Genomic DNA, 20,018 nt, shown 5'->3' on the forward strand with positions numbered 1-20,018 from the left:
CAGATGCCATTTCAAAGACAAACTCAGAAATGCATATATGTTACAGCAGGGGAACCCACAGGGTAAGCAGGCAGTGACCCCTGCTAAAATGTTGGCCCTGTGCCCATAAAAACTGATAAAAGACTCAGACAACTACTACTCCCTTACATTTGAACCCTGGTAAATTTCATGTGAACAAGAAGATTACATTAGATTAAAAAAACTTATGTGAGGTGCCTAATAACCTCTCTAAGAGAACTTTTGCCCTTGAATTAGAAGGATGATTGATAAAACTGGCTGGAGGATAAGAGCAGTGCATGGGAAGGTTGCAGATATTCAAACCAAGTCAAGCCAAGATAGCAGCTCTTGCTTCTCAATGAGAGCCAGAGAAACCTCTCCCAAATTAGAGGAGATGAAAGTATTTATCTTTCCTTTCTTCGGTTTAAATCTTTAAACTAAAAATCACAGGAATGTCCACATTTTGGAAAATAAGACCTTTCCAATACCAAGAATGACTCATAATACTGAAGAGAAACCCAGTAAGACAGGCCACCACTTCTACCACTATCCCACTTGCATGGCTAAAGGCTGTGAAAAAGAATGCATCTGTATTAGTTGCTGGGCATAGGTTCTTTGTTCCCTACCGGGATCTCCTCATGATTGGGGCACTTTCTGACTAATGACTGAAATGGCTCATGCTATGGGGTTCAGAGTGACATCTGTAGTTTTCAAAAAGACTGGAAATGGGCGATTGGAGTGGAAGCAACTTTCCAATCCATGTCTTGCAGGTGGTCTGGTGCAACCCTTTAATTTATGCAATCTTTAATCTGCCCAATAAATATTCATAGGCTCCTACTATGGGCTCAAGAAACAAATCTGAGCCAAAACAGATGAAATTTTGCCATCGGTCATACAATTGAGGATGTCTCAAACATAACCTATTTGAATCAGAATTTTTATTACCTTCTCCTCTCAAGCTTACACTTCTCCCAGCCTTCTCCATCTTCGTAAATACCTTTTCAACCCACTGCAATATCCCCAGAACTGAGTCTGGCACTCAATAAATATTTGTTGAATGTGCAGTGAATGACTGAATATACAGAGGTTAATAAGATAATCATACCGTTAAACATAGAATAAAATTTGCTAAAACCAAAACTTGGTTTCTCCACCTGGTCAAGAGCCAGGGAGCTTTTAGAAAAATCGGTAAAACTGGCCTGGTACGGTGGCTCATGCCTGTAATCCCAGCAATTTGGGAGGCCGAGGCAGGCGGATCATGAGGTTAGGAGATTGAGACCACCCTGGGTAACACGGTGAAACCCCATCTCTACTAAAAATACAAAAAAATTAGCCAGGTGTGGTGGCGGGTGCCTGTAGTTCCAGCTACTCCAAAGGCTGAGGCAGGAGAATGGCATGAACCTGCGAGGCGGATCTTGCAATGAGCCGAGATCACGCCACTGCACTCTAGCCTGGGCGACAGAGGGAGACTCCGTCTCAAAAAAAAAAAAAAAAAAAAAGAAAAGAAAAATGAGTAAAACTTAGGACTTCTTGCAATGAATGATAAATCTTGGGATCTATTGTTGTTGCTTGTTAAAACCCACAAGCTAAAAAGTTAAATGGCTCTGGTCATCTCTTACTCTGCAAATTATGCCATTGGCTTTAAAGAATCAAAGGAATTTTTTCATCCAACATGGTACAGTCCTCCTTGCTGGTGGCAAAAAACTTGTACTCGGTACCCTGCGTCTGATGGAATAGTCACTAGTTAAGGACAGAACGTGATATTTCCCAAACTAGGCTGAGAATATACTGAGCCTAACAAAACGAAACACTCAACTTTTGCAGGATGCCAAACACAAAGGTGCCAATTCTGCTGACAAGAGCCCCTGGTAGGCTGACCTTGAAGACAAAGTGCCGCTGCCTCAAGTGCTCAATGGAAAGTGATGGGTAATTGTTAGATTATGAAATCACGGTGGCCTACAGAGAATGCTGCCCAAAAAAGAAATGCACTTGAGCAAAGATCAAGCAGAACTGATCTTTAAAGAAATGAGATAGAAGAAATAACTCAAAAGCACCCTGTCATCTCCCCATTAACTGTTATAAACATCCTTTCCCTCATTTTGTTGTTGTTGTTAAATACGTAAAAGACAATCATTAGCAACTTAAATTTAGACCTTCATTTTTTATTTTACTAAAAACAATCTATTCACCATTTCCCTGTGGAATAGAGTTTAACACAAACACAAGAACATATGGTACTATATGGAATTAATTCTACAATGACTGATTTATAAGAATCAATTAATTCTTAATTAATACCAGGAAATCATTTAGCCTGTAGTTTCAAATTGGGCAATTGCTGAGTCTGCATTTTAAAGGGTCATCCTTTGCAACCCTTACTTTCTCATGCTTTGGACTTTCTGGTTCAGTCATCAGTTCACTGTGCAACTGGAGAGAAATCATTCGAGATCCTGAACCTTCATTTCTTCAAACAGAAAATAGTTACGTTACTGACATCACAAAGCTCTAGTAATTATTATTAAATAGATGCTATTTCTCTGGATAACCTGCTATTCCTCTTCTACCAGACAATGAAACCCACTGAAACTCAGAATTAAGATTTCATCAATGCCTGCCTAACTTTGTTTTTCTTCTCTCCTATTTCTTGTTTTCTCTCTTCATCTTGGATGTTTTTACTGTACCTAAGTTTTTATTTGTCTCAAATCATTTTAGAAAGAGCCACTGGGGTTAAATCAATTAAAGAGTAAAATTCATCAACTATATTTTGAGATGGCCAGATCAGGCTTTATAGAAAAAAACTACCATTATGAATTTGGCATGATGCTAATGGAATGCACGAAGAATGGTATGAGTCCAGATTTTTGACGAAGAAAAACATGTCTTATGGATGTGTGTGTGTGAGTAGTTGACACCATAAAAAATTATAGCACATTATGTAAATGCATATTTAGATCCTTTAAAATGTGCATTATTTACTTGAGAGTCAATAAAGGCTTTTCTCAAGTGGTTACAGTTTATTGCAGTGCATCCATCTGTATCCACATTGATGTTAATACAATTTTGTGTATTAAAAGACACTACAAAATTGGCTGCTTCCGGCATCTAATACTCTTAGTACCCTAGGCCAGGAGCAGCAGAGAGTGTCAGAAACACTTCACTCCTGATGGATCTCACTACTAGTTTAAACTTTAACGAGTGGCCAGACTTGTTTAAAACAACTGTTTGGGCTTTTCACAAAGAATATAAATAAGATGGGAAGGAAGGAAATTTGATCAGGTTTCTTTGGCTGCAATGGCACTGCCTATACATCCTGAACAAAGTAGCCACAACGAAAAGAAACAGAAAGCCACAATTTCCCAAAGGGTGTAATACTCAGCTATTTATTACAAAATGATCATATTACTGGATACTTTAAAAAACAAAAGCAGGTCAGTCAGGTTGGTTTACTTGTTCATTCCCTCCCCACCAGTCCAGCAGCCCACCAGTTCTTAAAAATCCTCTCTTGGTTTTAGTTTAAAGGAGAAAAAGTTAAAAATTCAAACAATTGAAAAAATACATATACATGTTTAACTCAAAAATGCTTCTTCCGTTAAAAGCAGAATTTATTAAGACTGAGAAAGGAGAAGGTCAAGATCATTATTGTATTATTGGATATGGTGCGAGACTTCTATAATACAACCAGTGATTCTTGGTCTGAGAGTCCACTATGGGGAGGAGGACTTGTAGACACATAAGAGTGCTCTTAAGAGGAGTCAGAACTAGTTAGAAAATCTAAGCGTGGGCCATATGAAATAGGATGGTATCAGGGAGCTGTGTCCAGACAAGCTTGGAATCTTGCATTTTTCTGCTTTTATAAGTCTTAGGGAAGAAAAAGAGATAGAAGAAGAAAGTAATCTCTTAGTATTTCCAGTAGTTTTTCTCAAGCTCAACCTCCAAGAACTCTAATAACTCTCACACATTTTCCCTCAAACCAAAATTTTATGGGTTGAAATATGTTCTTCTGTATTATAACCCTGACATTGCCTTAATTGCTTTATTCCTTGTCCATGAACCGTTGCAGATTCTCACACACTGGACAGAGACTTGGATTCTTTTCACGTTAGCTTTTGCTTTCTGGCATCAGCCTTTAAATCCCAGTCTCTCTTCTATGGGAGGCTCCAAAGAAAAGCTGTCAAGACAGCAACACAAACAATAAAATCTAATCCTCCTTCAGGCGCAGTGTGCTCTTAAGGCAGTGTTATATACAGGCTTCTTCCCTCACAAGAGTGAATAATCACTCCTGAGCCCTGGCATCTGCAAAACTTCACAGTCTTAGTGTTAATGAATACAAAGGCAGTGGCAACAGGTGAGATTCCAAACAGTTTTTCTCTGTTAGCGCCATTATAAGAAAAACCTTCTTATCTGTTTTCAGAAATAAGATGTTCTTTAGATGAAAGTTTCCATTTCCATAGAGTAAGGGTGGCATTAAGAACTCTTGACTACTCATAATTAGAAGTAAAAATTTGTAATACGGCAAAGCTTCAAAAGGAAAAGAAAATCGAAGAAAAAAATCCCACTTAAAAAACAAAAGAAGCTTTCCATAAGGGTAAATAGAACATAAAAATGGCTGGGGTTGTCAACTACTACGTATCTTGCTTCTTCAGAAATTCAAAACCACACTATATAACACCATTATACCCCACCTAAAGCTGAGAAATCTATCTTAATGGTCCATAGCCCTAATTTATAAATCATGCATGAATCAGGCCTGCCATTGATGAAAGCTGAGAAGTTTGGAGTTATGGGATTTATCTTAACAGAGACACAGCAAAGAAGAATTGGCAATGCTTTTCAAACCTTTAAGAGGTGATGCCTTTTCTAAATAACAAAGCTTTTGACTCGAGGTGAGCCAAGGTTTTTCAAAACATATGGTACATATCTTTTAACATCACGAAGATGCACGTGAAAGGACCCGGATATGTCAATTGAGAGAAATATATGACATTGCTTGACAGCTTGCAAAACACCAGTGTTTTTGTATTACTGCTACCAGACAAAGTAACTTTATGCCACGGTTAGTTTCCAAGATGGTTGATAGAGTCTATTCCATTTGAATTGAGGGGATTTTCTAAGAGATCAAATTCTAATGTCTTTTGGAAAAACAGAAAGAAAAAGACCCACACAAGAAAACAGAAGGCCAAAGTCTTTTAAAATTTTTATCTAGATCAATTTTAGCTACTTCAAGACCTTTGTTGCTCAAGGCTCTGGCTAGACCAGGAGTTGGCAAACATTTTCTGTAAAGACCAGATAATAAATAGTTTAGACTTTGCAGGCTATATGGTCTCTGTTGCAACTGCTCAACTCCGCTGCTACAGTGCAGAAGCAGTCACAGACATTACATAAACAAATGAGAGTGGCTGTGTTCCAATAAAAGTTTATTTTCAAATACAGGCAAAGGGCTATTGGACCTGCGGGCCCAGCCATAGTTTTCCAGTCCCTGGTGTAGACCCACAAAATTCTTGTTCACTCTCCAAGCACCTGCTGTGCTCTACGAGTCAGACCCCTGACAATCACTACTAATTCCACCTCAGAAAGCAATCTGGTCACCTTTGATATCTCATTAACTCTCCATGGTAGCCTTTTGATTGTCTGTCTTCACCATTACTTAATATGCCTTGGTCTGTGCTGGCTGACCACATCCGTGTGTGTGTGTATATAATTCTAAGTTAAACATATGACTCAGAAAAGCAGTGCAGTATAATATAAGGACCAGGGCTTTGGAGTCAGATAGACATGAGTTTAAATTCTAAGCTCTATCACGAGCTATGCTTCAGGTTGCTGAGCTTCTCTACAACTCAGTTTTGGCATCTGTATAATGGGGCTAATAATACCTCATAGCGCTGTTGTGAAGACTAAATGAGACAATGTATATAAGGCACACGGCACAGTTTCTGATCACACAATTAAGTGATCAATAGCTTCTTTTGTAGTATGATAGTACTACCATAGACAAGAATGGGATAGGCAATGAATACATTGAAATTTGCTCCTGTGTGCTAGGACCTGTTCTGATTGTAGAATACATGAAAGAAAGGAGTGGTGGAACAAGAGGTACTTGTTGCTCGCCTGTCTCTTGGACAAAAAAGTACATAAATATTGATAAAATAGTACATACTATCAGCATGGATATGACATGAGGGCCTTGAAAATAATTCCACAAACAACAAAATGAAAAGTAAAAGCAACAACAGCAGTAGCAACAATCTTGACCTAATAATCATAGATACCATAGATATCTAAGTAAAGAAAAAAGTTCTTTAAAGACCTAGACAAATAAAGAGTCTTTGCTGACCAAACATACTGTGAATTCCTGCCTTTACTTAAATTTCAGACTGTGAGATTTAACCCAGAAGCTTAGAACTATGGGGCCATCTCCCTTTAGATGCTATTTTTCACTTAGACCTACAATCCTTGAGTGTCCATACTGACCTCCCTCTTCACCATGTAGGCCCCTGCCAACCGGGCATTATTATTATTATTTTTTTTTTTTGGAGACAGAATCTCACTCTGCCACCTAGGATGGAGTGCAGTGGCACAATCTCGGCTCACTGCAACCTCCGCCTTCTGGGTTCAAGCAATTCTCCTGCCTTAGCCTCCTGAGTAGCTGGGACTACAGGTGCCTGCCATCACACTCGGCTAATTTTTGAATTTTCTTAGTAGGGACGGGGTTTCACCATGTTTCCCAGCGTGGTCTTGAACTCCTGAGCTCAGGCAATCTACCTGTCTCGGCCTCCCCAAGTGCTAGGATTACAGGCCACTGTGCCTGGCCCCCAGGCACATTTCTGACCGCACCACAATCTGAGCATGGCCTCCCCACGGCCTCCCAAAACATGGAAACAGTGGAAATCTCTATCATTTCCCTTGAAAGTCCCATCGTGTTAGTTATTGGGAGTTTGCTTATCAGAAATCTAATACATATTGACTACTAGAAATACTTTTCGGCTGGGTGGGATGGCTCACACCTGTAACCCCAGCTACTCAGAAGGCTGAGGCGGGAGAATCACTCGAGCCCAGGAGTTTGAGACCACCCTGGGCAACACAGTGAGATTTCATCTCTACAAAAAATTTTAAAAATGTAGCCAGGTGTGGTGGCAGGTGCCTGTAATTCCAGCTACTTGGAGGCTGAGGTGGGAGGATTGCTTAAGCCCAGGAGTTTGAGGCTGCAGTGAGCCATGATCACACCACTGCACTCTAGCCTGGGTGACAGAGCAAGACCCTATATCTAAAAAACCAACCAACAAACAAAAAAACAGTAACAAAAACAAATGCTTTTCAGAAGATCTAGGGCATTTTTTAGGAATATTTTCAGACTAGATAAAGAGACTTGGGTTTTAACTTAGTTTCTGCCACTACCTGGCATATTATAAATGTGGGTGGCTTCTCTCTCCCTAGGTCTCTCTTCTCACAATAAGCAGCTTGGACTAAATACTCTCTGAAGCTCATCTAGTTTAAGCTCTAGTGGATGTATAGAATTCAGTCTCTGGGATTACATTTACAAATAGTACAACTGATCCATAAAAATAAAATTAAAATCTAAAAATTGAAATAAGGAAGGCTTTTAAAACAAATGATTTTAAAAATGTTTATGGGATATTAAGTTGTACGGTATATCTAGACTCAGTCTTTAAGATACTTTGGCTTTGGGGAGACTGTAATATTTAGAGTTTAAAAAACCCTGAGTGTGCTACTTTAAGCTCTGTGAAATACAGCCCCAGCCTTTGTCCTGACAGGGCCTCTTTGAATCCAAATTGACCATATTCTCACACTAATTGCCTAAGCTTCCATGATGGCTGATGTGAAATGTGTTCAAACGCCACGCAACAGCTGTGATTATTGGAAATATTTAGAGTGATGGTTTAATAGGCAAAGTTGACAAGAATCCAGTTACATGAAGGGAACTTGAACTTTTACGTAACATGTAAGCGATACTACTATGAGACTAAATGAAGAATGAAAAACAAATCAAAACAATTACTTGAGAAGAAAACTAACCACCATAGATTGGATGATTCCAGAGATTAACAGAAAAAGGGAGGGAATCATCCAATGACCTGTTGGAAGTGAAATGGAATTACAAACTGCAGTCCTGTGAAAGAGGACTTCAAAAAACAAGATCCATGCAGATGCTTCTTGCATAACGACCAAGTGCTGGATCTAGGCTGTTGCAAGTCTTTTCCTGCATTAAAAAAAACACACACACACACACACACACACAGAAAATAAGCAGACAGAAAAGCAAATCTCATAACAAACATAAAGCCATGGGTTATTTTGCAGCATTTCTCTCCACCAAATTGTCAGATTTATACTGAAATGGAAGCCTCTATTTCTGTGCAACATGATTACTAAAGCATAGGCTACTTTTCTCTCTCTCTCTCTCTCTGAGACAGGGTTTTGCTCTGTCGCCCAGGCTGGAGGGCAGTGATGCAATCTAGGTTCACTGCAACCTCTGCTTCCCAGGCTCAAGCCATCCTCCCACCTCAGCCTCCCAAGTGGCTGAGACTGCAAGCATGTGCCACCACGCTCGGCTAATTTTTATATTTTTAGTAGAGATGGGGTTTCATTGTCACCCAGGCTGGTTGCAAACTCCTGAACTCAAATGATCCGCCTGCCTTGGTCTCCCAACATGTTGGGATTACAGGTGTGAGCCACCGCTCCCAGCCAAAGACTACTTTCAAGGTATCCTCCTGAACTTGAAGTATCTTCCTGAATTCACCCCATAGGATTTGAGGATTAATCCTACTGTGGGTAAATTTCACACAAGGAATGGAATAAGCAACAGAATAATCAGTCTAGTGATTAAAGTCAGGGTACCAAGTTTTCATGTCAGCTTGGGTATTGACTAGCAAGACGCCAGCCTCCTATATTCCTTAGTGTCCTCTACTACAAAATGAGCTTGACTCTTCTGGTTGTAAAATCATTCACTCCCTGTGTTAATCTGGGCAAAATTATTTAACATTTCCAAACCTACAGTTTCTTATCTTTAAATTTCTTATCTTTAAATAGTAGCAGCAACTGGTCAGGCATGGTGGCTCACACCTGTAATCCCAGCACTTTGGGAGGCTAAGGCAGGCAGATCACAAGGTCAGGAGTTTGAGACCAGCCTGGTCAACATGGTGAAACCCCATCTCTACTAAAAATACAAAAAATTAGCCAGGCATGGTGGCGTGTACCTGTAGTCCCAGATACTCAGGAGGCTGAGGTAGGAGAATTGCTTGAACATGGAAGGCAGAGGTTGCAGTGAGCCAAGATCGTGCCACTGCACTCCAGCCTGGGCAACAGAGCAAGACTCTGTCTTGGGTGGGGCAGAGGGGGGTAAGAAAGAATAGCGCAATTTGAAAGGCTTTTCTGAGGATTAGAATTAATGTACACAGGTCCCTCATTCATAGTAGGATCACTCGTTCAACAAATGTGTTGAGAATCTACTGTGTGCCAAACAGCATGCTAGACTCTGGGTTATTTAATATTCTTAGGATTGTTTTTAGAATAAATAGAGATACATGAAAAGTAATCTGGATTATACAATGCAATGAGGTAACACCAGCTAATTGAGAATCAAGAGCCGAACTGTTTTCAAGTGACCCTGGGGGTCTGCGGCATGAACAAATAGGCCTGGGTTTTTCTTGTGCTCTGCAAACACTAACTGCAGGAACAAGCCACAGCTAGTGAGTAAGCTGAGCCCATTGGCCAGTGCTCAGGCCAGCTTTGCTGTTATCTCCTGGGGGTAGCTATTATTTTTGCCTGCCCAGCAGTTCTTCACCCCTTCTTCTGGAAACAGAGCTCTAATGTTTCTTGGGGAACTCTCTGTCCCTCAGCCTCAGCCTATGTGGTTAGGATGGACTTAACCCGCTGACTCCATGGGTGGACAGGGAAGCCGGGTCACACCAATGAGGCACTCCATTGTCTTTTAAACATAAGGGTTATTTTAAAAGTGAGCAAATGACCCAAACCCAGATAATCAGAATCATAAGCATCCAGGAGTAGGCCCTTCCCTAAATCTATTGTTGAAAAGCTGCTCTTTTTTCTCTTGGGATTATTAAATTGGTGGAAATTAAGCCTGGAGCTGCTCACACTATCTGGGCCACAGTCTGAGGATATTTAGCCTAAGCACAAAGCTCACACAGAGAATAGTAGACCTGGGTGGGGGTGGGGTTGGGGAGGGGGAGAGACGGGGAGAGAGGGAGAGAAAGAGGGAGAGGGAGAGAGAGGGAGAGGGAGAGGAACAGGGAGAGGGGGAGAGAGAGAGCGCGCGTGAGCAAGCGCAAGAGAGCAAGAGCTTTCTGAAGGTAGCATCTGAACACCTGACTCCATCTCTACCTGAAGCCATATACCCCTGGACTTTTCAGTTACATAAACTAATCCATTATTTGCTTTTGGGGGAGTGGAGGAATGGCAAAGCAATTTGGTTGGGTTTCTTTCATTTGTAAGAATCTTTCACTAGAACAAATATGTGTTAACATATCTACTGTTCATTACCTGGTATGTGACAATTCAACAACTCTTATTATGATACTCAGGAATTTGGAGATTCAGAAAGATCTAGACATATCCCTCAGGGATACCAAAGTTTTAAAAATTCATATTGCATACCAACAAAAAAGACCCATATATCCTGACATAAGTACATCCAAATCTCTGTGAATATTTCAAACAGCTTGCTATAGTATTCCTCCATCTTCTTTAATTCCCTGCATATTAATCTCATCACAGGTGTAATCGTTTGTCTAATATCTGTCTGTTCTGCTAGATTGGAAGAGCAGGACTGGCTGGTCTAGCTTGTTCATTAGGGCCCGGCACAGTGCTTGGCAGATAATAAGTGCCCAATAATTATTTGCCAAATTGACTCTTAAAAACAACAGATTCTTGTAAACAACAAAGGTGCATATCCCTTTAGGAAGAGCCATGCCTGAATGAAGGCAGGTCAGAGCAAAGCCTAGACCATGGCTAAGGGGCTACCCCTTATGCGAGAGGGGCTGCTTGCTCCACTGGAAAGGCTCCCCCCCATGCTTCCAAGTGTACAAGAGCGATGGGATGGGGTAACGGGGCTTGCTCATGTCCCTGAGGCCACATCTCTTCTAGGCAAATGTGGCCTCTCCCCGAGAGGGGTAACACATTCTTCCTTCTGGACCAACACGAGCAGGTAGAAAGAGAGAACTGGGGATGGGGAGTGAGGAATGAAAGAATCATCGCAAGAGAACCACATACAAAAACATACAAAAACAAATAGCAATACAGGGATGGGAGAAACTGAGAGATAATGAACATGTATGTATTGGATGCCTACTGTATACCGAGCTCTTTCCATGAGTCATCTCACTTCCCCTCCCAGAAAGCCTTTCCAATTTGAGACAGGTGCAAAAACAAAGACCAGCAGAGAATAAGTGACTTGGAGAAGCTAGACCCCAAGTGGCCATCCAGGATCTAAATTCTATTCTGTCTGACTCCAAAGCCCACGCTCTTTTCATTGCCCTCTGCTGCTCCCATTTATTTTTCAGAGGTCAAATGATTTATTTGCTTTCAGATTTTTTTTTGCTCATAGGCCCCTTATTATTGTAATAGCAGCTGGCAATTCTGATGATCCTGAGATGTGTTTTGTGCATAAGGAAAAGGAATCTTTTTCAGGGGGAAAAAGCAGCTACCATTCAATATGAAGAAACGGCAAATGTAAATTTACTGCCAAAATATGAAGTTTAAAAAACATTCCATACATGTGGGTGATTAAATATGCTAGTTTCAATAACACAAAGGATGCAGCCTGGAATGGGTGACTCTTAGTGATACTGCAAGCACATTAATAGGGCCGTACATTCCCATTTCCAGTATCAGCACTCACCCCTCCTTTCCTACATGGATGATAAGCTGATACTACATAAACATTGTTAAAGCTACAGACCCATGCTATAGTAATTCACTTAACTTTAACATGATTTATGATTCTGTCAATAGGGGAGGTTGAAAACCCTGCACTGAAGCTTAAATGTGAGCTTCATATTTAAAACAGTAATTGTGTCTGTGTGTGTGTGTGTGAGAGAGAGAGAGAGAGAGAGAGGGGCAGAAGAAACCGAGAGAGAGAGAGAGAGAGGGAGAGGGAGAGGCAGAAGAAACCATTCCACATAAAGAGGAGATACAAGTTCAATCTTGAATTTTTTATTCTATGCTGAAAAAAGGAAAATAAATAATGAGTCTATACATGGAATCAACTTAGGTTAAGCTAAACCAGAAAGAACGTGGCTTATCTGACTACGCAAGGTACAGTCCAAGCGTACGATACCAGGAAGTCTTAAAATGAGGGGGTTTCCAAGAAACCTTGCTTAGAACCACTGCCTTCACTATGTAAGGATACGTGGGTCTATGCCTGTGTGTGCCTGTGCGCACACGTGCACCAGTGGGACACACAGGCCTGCGTGTGACTGAGAGGGACAGAGAGAAAGGGGCAAAGGAATTCCAAGGGAAAGCAGCTTCTTTTGTGAAGATGAGTTTAAATCCAGGTCCCCTGGGTTCATCACCCTATTCTCTTCAGCACTCACCCTGGAGGCCCTTTGCCTCTTTAAGAGATTAAGAAGCCAAGTGGTCTCACTGCTCTAACCTGTCCTCCCAGGGACAACATATTAACATGATTCCACTACGGAAGAGCTCTCTTTAGAACTTTGCTGCAGGGATGACAAATTAACCCAGCAGGGTGTCCCACACATCTATCACAGTACAAATTATTAGTGTAATAGAGCTTTTAGTTGTGCATTTATCTAGTAATTATTGAACGTTACACAAACCCAAGCTGAGCAGCCATGGCTCTTTATGAGGGTGGCTCGGTGGGTGGCCTTACAGTTAATTTAGGATAGTTCTCCACTAGGCAGTTCACTTGCAGACAAATTAGCTAAACAGCCTTCTCCTTTAAATATTTTCCATGTCACAGTGAAACTCTTTACAATACAATAAAGGTACAGTTTTAATTACACGCTTCCTGACTTTTGTTTAGTTGTAGTTTTAAAACATTTGCTGGCACTCTTTTTTCCTTTGGCTGGGCAGTAATAGCTGGTTTTAAGTATCTGGCTAATGAATTTAATAATTTCCTGAACTGGGACTTAAAGGACCTTTGCAAAAAAAAGAAAAAAGCTGCTTTTTCTTTAGTGTCCTGCAACTTCAAATCCCATCCACAACGCTGCCCATTAGGCTAGGCACTGGTACTTGAACTAACCCTGAACGAGGCTCACAAGCCCTCTTGCTTCTCTGTTCCATGCTCCTCAAAGGTGGTACTTGTTAGATCTATGAGGCCTGCATTTGAAAATCAATTCTGGCAATTCTTCTTGGAGAAAGGCAACGTAATGTTTGCTCAAGTGACATACTCCAATAATAAATAAGCACCGTGCGTCTGTTGGCAGATTATTTCAGTGCCTTGTTAGCAACAGGTACCTAATTGCTTCTCATTTTCCTGAGATGATTCAATTGCACTAAACCAGGAGAGACAAATTAGATTCAGTGGATCACCAGCATGTTCTCCAACTAAGTTAAAAGCTTTCCTAAGAGGCAAAGAAGTTTGTGGATGTGATAGGAGAAAGATGAACAAACCTAGCACTTGGGGGCCTAGGCCAGGGGAGGGGGTGCCACAATTACGTAGTAGTGAAACGCCAGGGGACGTTCTTTCTGGAGGGACCTTAGTTTGGAGAGAAAAACTTAAAATGCCACAGCAAATATTCTACAAATAGGGGACCAAATAATTTTGAGCTCATTTCTCTTAAGGTCTATCAAGGTAGATCTTAATTAAAACCAAACATATATTAGGCTGGGCATGGTGGCACACGCCTGCCAGAATCAAGGCAATTTTACTTCTAAACTGCCTGTGTGTGTGTGTGTGTGTGTGTGTGTGTGTGTGTGTGTGTTTGATTCATAAAGAAGTGGGGTTTAACCTTGTGTTCGCATTTTGTATGTCTTAAATCCTCAGTACTTAGTTATCTAAGGGCATAACTTATTTGCTGTTGTAATCCCAGCACTTCGGAAGGTTGAAGCAGGAGGATTGCTTGAGCCAGGAGTTCGAGACCAGCCTAGGTAACACAGTGAGACCCTGTCTCTACAAAAAAATTTTAAAAATTAGCTAGGCATAGTGGCATGCGCCTGTAGTCCCAGCCACTTGGAATGCTGAGGCAGGAGGATCCCTTGAGCCTAGGAGGTCGAGGTTGCAGAGAGCTGTGATCAAGTCACTGCACTCCAGCCTGGGTGTCAGAGAGAGAGACCCTGTCTCAAAACAAACAAACAAACAAATAAACATACAAACAAATCAAATATATACTGAGCACTTAAACATGCCATGCCTCTTTCTACGTGCTGCTGAATATATGCATTTGAATATTATACTACTACACAGTGGAGAAGGAAAGAACTTCCTATTATTCTCAAACTTTCTGTTTCTTCAATCAAATCCATGCATTCATTCATTCATTTATTTGACAATTATTTATTGAGTGCTTTCCTTATGCCGGGCACAAGGCGGAGGGATTCAGAGATAAATGATAAAGGTGTGGTCCTTGCCCTAACAGGCCCTGCCATCTAGTGATGACTGTCACCCTCCTATTTTACCTCTCCTTCCCTGCTCCTCTATTATTGTCTATGCCTATTATGAATCCACACTCCTCTAACCTTTCTTGGTGACCCCAACTTCCTGAAAGGTGATCTTAATTCTCATAATTCTCTGCAGTATATTTTTCTTGGCCAAACTGGGAGATATTGTTAACTTCAGACCCTCAGATGTTTCATCACTGAGAGCAAGATCCCTGTTTGGGCCAGGAGGATCATGGACTTAGAGAGGTTTATAGAGCATATAAACTTCTGACTACCTCTCCAAACAGAAACTGGAATGATTCTTTGAAAGTTGCACAATAAATCTTTGGTTTATATGGTGATTGCTTTAGTGTATCTTAGGCGTATTTTCAGAATCCAGGCAATTTTACTTCTAAACTCCCATCGTGTATTTTTTTTTTTTTTTGACTCATAAAGAGGTGGGGGTTTAACCTCATGTTTGCATTTCGTATGTCTGAATTCTTTGGTACTTAGTTATCTAAGAGCATGATTTATTTGCTGTTGTTCTGTTTTCCATGCCCATAATGCGAAGGCAAACTGTTTGACAATAGCGGTTGGGTCTCCTGCGTGTCTGGACTTGCGTAGTGCCAGATGCCACTGTAGTTGTCCACAAGGATGTCCTTCCCCTCATTTTCTACCGCACCCTGTGCTTCTAGCACAGCAGTGCAACTGCTGGTTTCCTTGTCCTCTCGTCCTCCAGGAGGCAAGCACTCAAAGGACAGAATCCATGCTTTTCTTGTTCACTCTACTACTAGAGCATCTTGTACACTGTAAGAGCCTGATAAATATTTGTGGAAAAAAATTAATGGGTCCCCAGATAGTAATAGGTATCTGCAAACTAATACAATATTGAAAAAAGCCAAACTGACCTCAAAAACTGTCTCTAAAGTGGCGTGCACCTAAGAGAAACCACAAATTTACCAGTAGCAAGGACTTATGGACTAATAAAAAAGGCTAAGTGATTTGTTTATGGCTGCTATTAAAAAAAAAAAAAAACTCAGTGTGATGGCACAGGTTATATTATGATTATCAAAAGATCTAGATGGATATGTTATGACTTTGACTCATAAAAAATGTGAAAACAAAGTAATTGTTTAAATAAATGCAGTTAATTTCTCCCAGTCGGGGGAGAAAAAGGTAGAAACTACTGATATGGCAAAAAAGGCACTGAACTAGAGACTTGATTTCTGGTCTTGGTTCTGGCTAGCTCAGATTTCTCATCTGTAAAAATAATGGGGAATATGTTGCTAACTGTCAACCAGCATATTTATCCCCTATTTACCCACTGATAAAAGCTTAACTTTATAGAGAGTGGCCATATGCTCAGCTAAAAATTTGGAGTTTCCAGCCTCCCTTGCAGCTACAGGTGATCATGGGACACAGTCTGATTGTGCTGCAGAAGATCCTATGAAAAAGTGGCAGGATAAGCTGACAGGTCCTTTTTGCCTTCACCTTTTCCCTTCTTTCTGCTTGGCATGCAGACATAAGGCAGGGGGCAGCGCCCATGCTGTGACCTCATAAAAACAACCCACTGAAACATGGCTAGGAGAAGAAATCTCAATCCCTGATGGCACTGCAAGTGCCACCCTATCAGCCTTGAATCACATACTTGCTTTTTGTTGTTGTTGTTGTTTTGAGACAGGGTCTTTCTCTGTTGCTCAGGCTGGAGTGCCGTCATAGCTCACTGCAGCCTCAAATTCCTGGGCTCAAGCAATCCTCCCACCTCAGCCTCCCGAGTATCTAGGACCACAGGTGTCTACCACTATGCTCTCCTAATTTTAAAAAGTTTTTGTAGAGATAGGGTCTTGCTGTGTTGCTCAGGCTGGTCTCAAACCCCTGGCCTCAAGTGCTTCCTGCCTCAGCCTCCCGAAGTGCTGGGATTACAAGTGTGAGTCACCATACCTAGCCACATACTTGTTTTTGTATGAGAAAAATGTGACTCCTTATTTTCTTAAGCCATTGTTCAGTCAGATATTCTGTTACTTTCAGCCAAAAACAATCTTCACTGATACTGGGAACACATTATACCAAAAGATTCCCAGACCATAACTCTTTCAATTACTTTCAATTGTGCTGCCCAATGTGGATCGTGTAGGCTGCTCCCTGTTCCTAAATCTCTAAGGCACAGAATTGTTTTACTTAGTGCAGAGTATTTAAATAAAGTATCATTCATTATCTTCTTAATCTTCAAAACAGCAAAGATTTTAAGCAAAAAGATAAGTTTCAAGAAGATCTAAACCTTCAAGAAACTTTAAGATGTAACTGATGATTACTCTAAATAATTCTCTAACAAATTAGACCCTTCAGATCATCAACCAGGCAAACTTACAATTCTTGAAAAGGCAAAGGGATGAAGAAAGATTTCTTTTTTCAATTATCATGAATAAGACAAATAGTCATGAGTAAATACTTTACTATGGTTACAATTTTAAGTAGTGGTAAAAGAAAGTCTTTGAAAGCCCAATCTTTCAGCTTAAAGTGCACAGTAATTATACTAATACATAACGATGTACAAATGCCTCTACTGAAATTTAATATCTTCCCCCTATCGATAGGATATTCCCAAATAACCTCTTTACCTAATTCTAACCACACAGAGAAACAGGTGGTAAAGTATTGTCCCCATGGTACAGATGGCCAAACTGAGGCCACAAGGTTAAGTGATTTATCAAAGCCATAAAGAAAGCCACTATCAGAGAGGGGATTCATTTTAAGAAACCACATGTCTCTACCTTTACACTATAAATAGGGAAGTGGTTAGAACAACATAAAGAAAGCCCATAGCTCTTAATAGCAAAGCTCTACTTAGAGAATCTTGCATAGGTTTTCTTTGGATGCAACGCCATGGTTCTTCCACGTCTTGGACATTTCTTACAAGGAAGTACTGCATGAACTATCACACATTTATCTGAAGAAATGAAAACTCATCAGGGTCAGAGAGGGGATAAATGTCTCCTGTGTGCATTTATATGCAATTTGACTACTTTTATTCATTCAACCAATATTTGAGCATAAAACCCACTGTGTGAGGCACAACAAAGATAGTGAAATGTCTAAGTTAGAGATCCTTCCCTTTGGAGGTTCTCCTCCAGGAGACATGTAGATTAACTAACAAGGCCAGATGAGGTTGGTGGAGTCAATGTGCAGACATGAAAGGCAGCAGGAGCTTAAGCAGTGTCAGATGATGGCAAGCTGGGTGGAGGAGAGGAGGTTTCACTTTGAAAGTACTGCTTGACGAGACTCCGTCTCAAAAAAAAAAAAAAAAGAAAAAAAGAAAGTACTGCTTGAGCTGATCTGGGGGATGGGCAGAATGTTGCTGGGCGAAGGCAATAGGGACAGCATGATACTTTCAAAGCCTGGGTGAAAAAGGATTATTTAATTGTATGACCCGCATGCATACTGTACTTCCAGGCACTGTGCAAATGACTACAAATACATTATTTCCTTTGCTCCTAACATAATACAATTCTTTTGAGTTAGAGATGATAATCTCTAACTTAGAGATGAGAAACCTTTGGTTCAGAGAGAAAAGCAATGTGCCAAGTAGATTCAGACACCAGCCTATCTGACCCCCTGAGATTTTGTGCTTAACCACTGCTATAGGCTGAATGTCTGTGGCCCTCTAGGATCCATATCTTGAAATCCTAACCCCCAATGTGATGGTAATAGGTAGCAGGGCCTTTGGGAGGTGATTAGGTCACAGGGTGGGGCCCTCATGAATAGGATTAGTGCTTTTAAGAAAGAGACACTAGAGAGCGACCCCACCCCTTCTGCCATGTGAGGACACAGCAAGAAGATGCCATCTATGAACCAGGAAGTGGGCCTTCACCAGACACAGAAGCTGCCAGAGTCTTAATCTTGGACTTCCAGCCTCTAGAACTGTGAGCAATACATTTCTGTTGTTTACAGACCACCCAGTCTACCGTGTTCTGTTCTGGCAGTCAAAACAGACAAAGACAACCGCTGTGCTACCCTACCTCCCTTCAACGCCCTGTGTTTCTCCCTTTGCTTTGCAATCTTAAGAGAGAGATTTTCTTTGTAAAAGGTGGCTGTGAAATTTCCAAATGTAGCTTATGTTTGCAGCCAAAAGTAAGGCCCTTGTGTTTTTAGTGAGGTGACCTTGATTTGCTGTAGCTCTGTAAAATCTCATCTCCATTCTGAGCGTGGATGTGTGTTGGACAGTTATTGCTTACTAACTGGTGCTAGTCTAGTTGAGGCATTCCTGTGATAAATGCTAGGGAAGGCAGCAGAAGCCTCACAACCTAGTGCTAACCAGAGAGCAGTCAATGGCCTCCGTCATCCCTGCCCCATGCCCTGGGGACCTGATAAAGGACATTCTTTTCTTTTCTTCAAGACCCTTTTAAAGTTTGATTCTCTGGATTATCTAATAATTTACTATTTTGGGTTGTGGCAACTTTGCCCAATACAAGGAGTGTCAGAGGTTGAAATCTCCTTTATGCGCACATGTGACATCGATTCCACACTGACTCTTGAAGCTATACTCTTCCTCCTCAATTTTGGCCTCATCTTCCTAAAACACCACGTCTTACTCCCAAATGTGGTATCATTCCAAGCATTAGCTTTCCAACTAGTTCAGAGAGAAATGAAGGAAATCACAGTACCCATAGCAAATAAATAATGAGGCTGAATTCCAACCTTTTAAAAATATCTTAGCCAGAAAAATGTCTTACGTTAGCCTATCTCAATTCTTATGATTCTTACCACAAAGAGGCAACTGAAGTTTCATCTCAACTACTCCAATTCCCTTCACCAGACCACTAAGCGGGGTGGGACACGGTAAGAACGGGTACCTGAGTAGACTTTCCAGAAAGGAGAGCCGAGGATGCTGGGAGCCATCTTGAATTCTGGTGAAAACAAAGAATCTTTGGTATCCCATAATTCTTACACTAGGCATCTTTCTCTTTTCCTCAAACACAGTTTTATGAACGAATATGAATAGATTGCAACTCGTTATGCCGTGAGCTAAGGAGGTCCACTCTGGTTCAACCCAGCGTGGGTCATTTTAGAAAACGTGCTTAGTCATCTAGCATGAACAAGCTCTCAACCTGTACCCATAGGGAAGTGCCCATGACAATAATTTCTAGAACTACAGTTTTAAGGCAAGACACACATTAGACACTCTTAATATTTACTGACTAATGATAATATATACAGATTGCATTATGCTCTTCGTGGAATCTCCACAAATACTGTTTTATTGTTGTTTCTGTATAAGAATACAAGATTGGGAGGAAATGGTCATTCATTATTAGTATTGTACCCACTATATTGATGAGGACATTAAAAAACCCAGAAGGTGAGTGGGAAGGAAAAGAGGGAGCCTACCCAGCTCTCCTGATTGCTGGCATACTGTTCTTCTCAGTTCTTACTAACTTACTACACCACAAATC

General features: G+C 40.9%; 1 protein-coding gene across 8 annotated transcripts in view; it reads right to left on the bottom strand.

Annotated features, from left to right (window-relative positions):
- The window catches only part of NFIA (nuclear factor I A), a 386,822-nt gene that overhangs the window by 59,217 nt on the left and 307,587 nt on the right, over positions 1-20,018 (bottom strand). Inside the window, exon 8 of one of the 8 annotated variants that reach the window (XM_063801251.1) lies at positions 19,295-19,472. The exons of the other annotated variants lie outside the window; for them this stretch is intronic. Within the exon in view, the coding sequence (XP_063657321.1) occupies positions 19,375-19,472 (98 nt within the window). The 3' untranslated portion in view covers positions 19,295-19,374. Of the gene's footprint in view, positions 1-19,294; positions 19,473-20,018 lie in introns of those variants that run through there. 8 annotated transcript variants of the gene reach the window in all.

The sequence above is a fragment of the Pan troglodytes genome, chromosome 1, assembly GCF_028858775.2.
Source record: "Pan troglodytes isolate AG18354 chromosome 1, NHGRI_mPanTro3-v2.0_pri, whole genome shotgun sequence".
NCBI lineage: Eukaryota > Metazoa > Chordata > Mammalia > Primates > Hominidae > Pan > Pan troglodytes.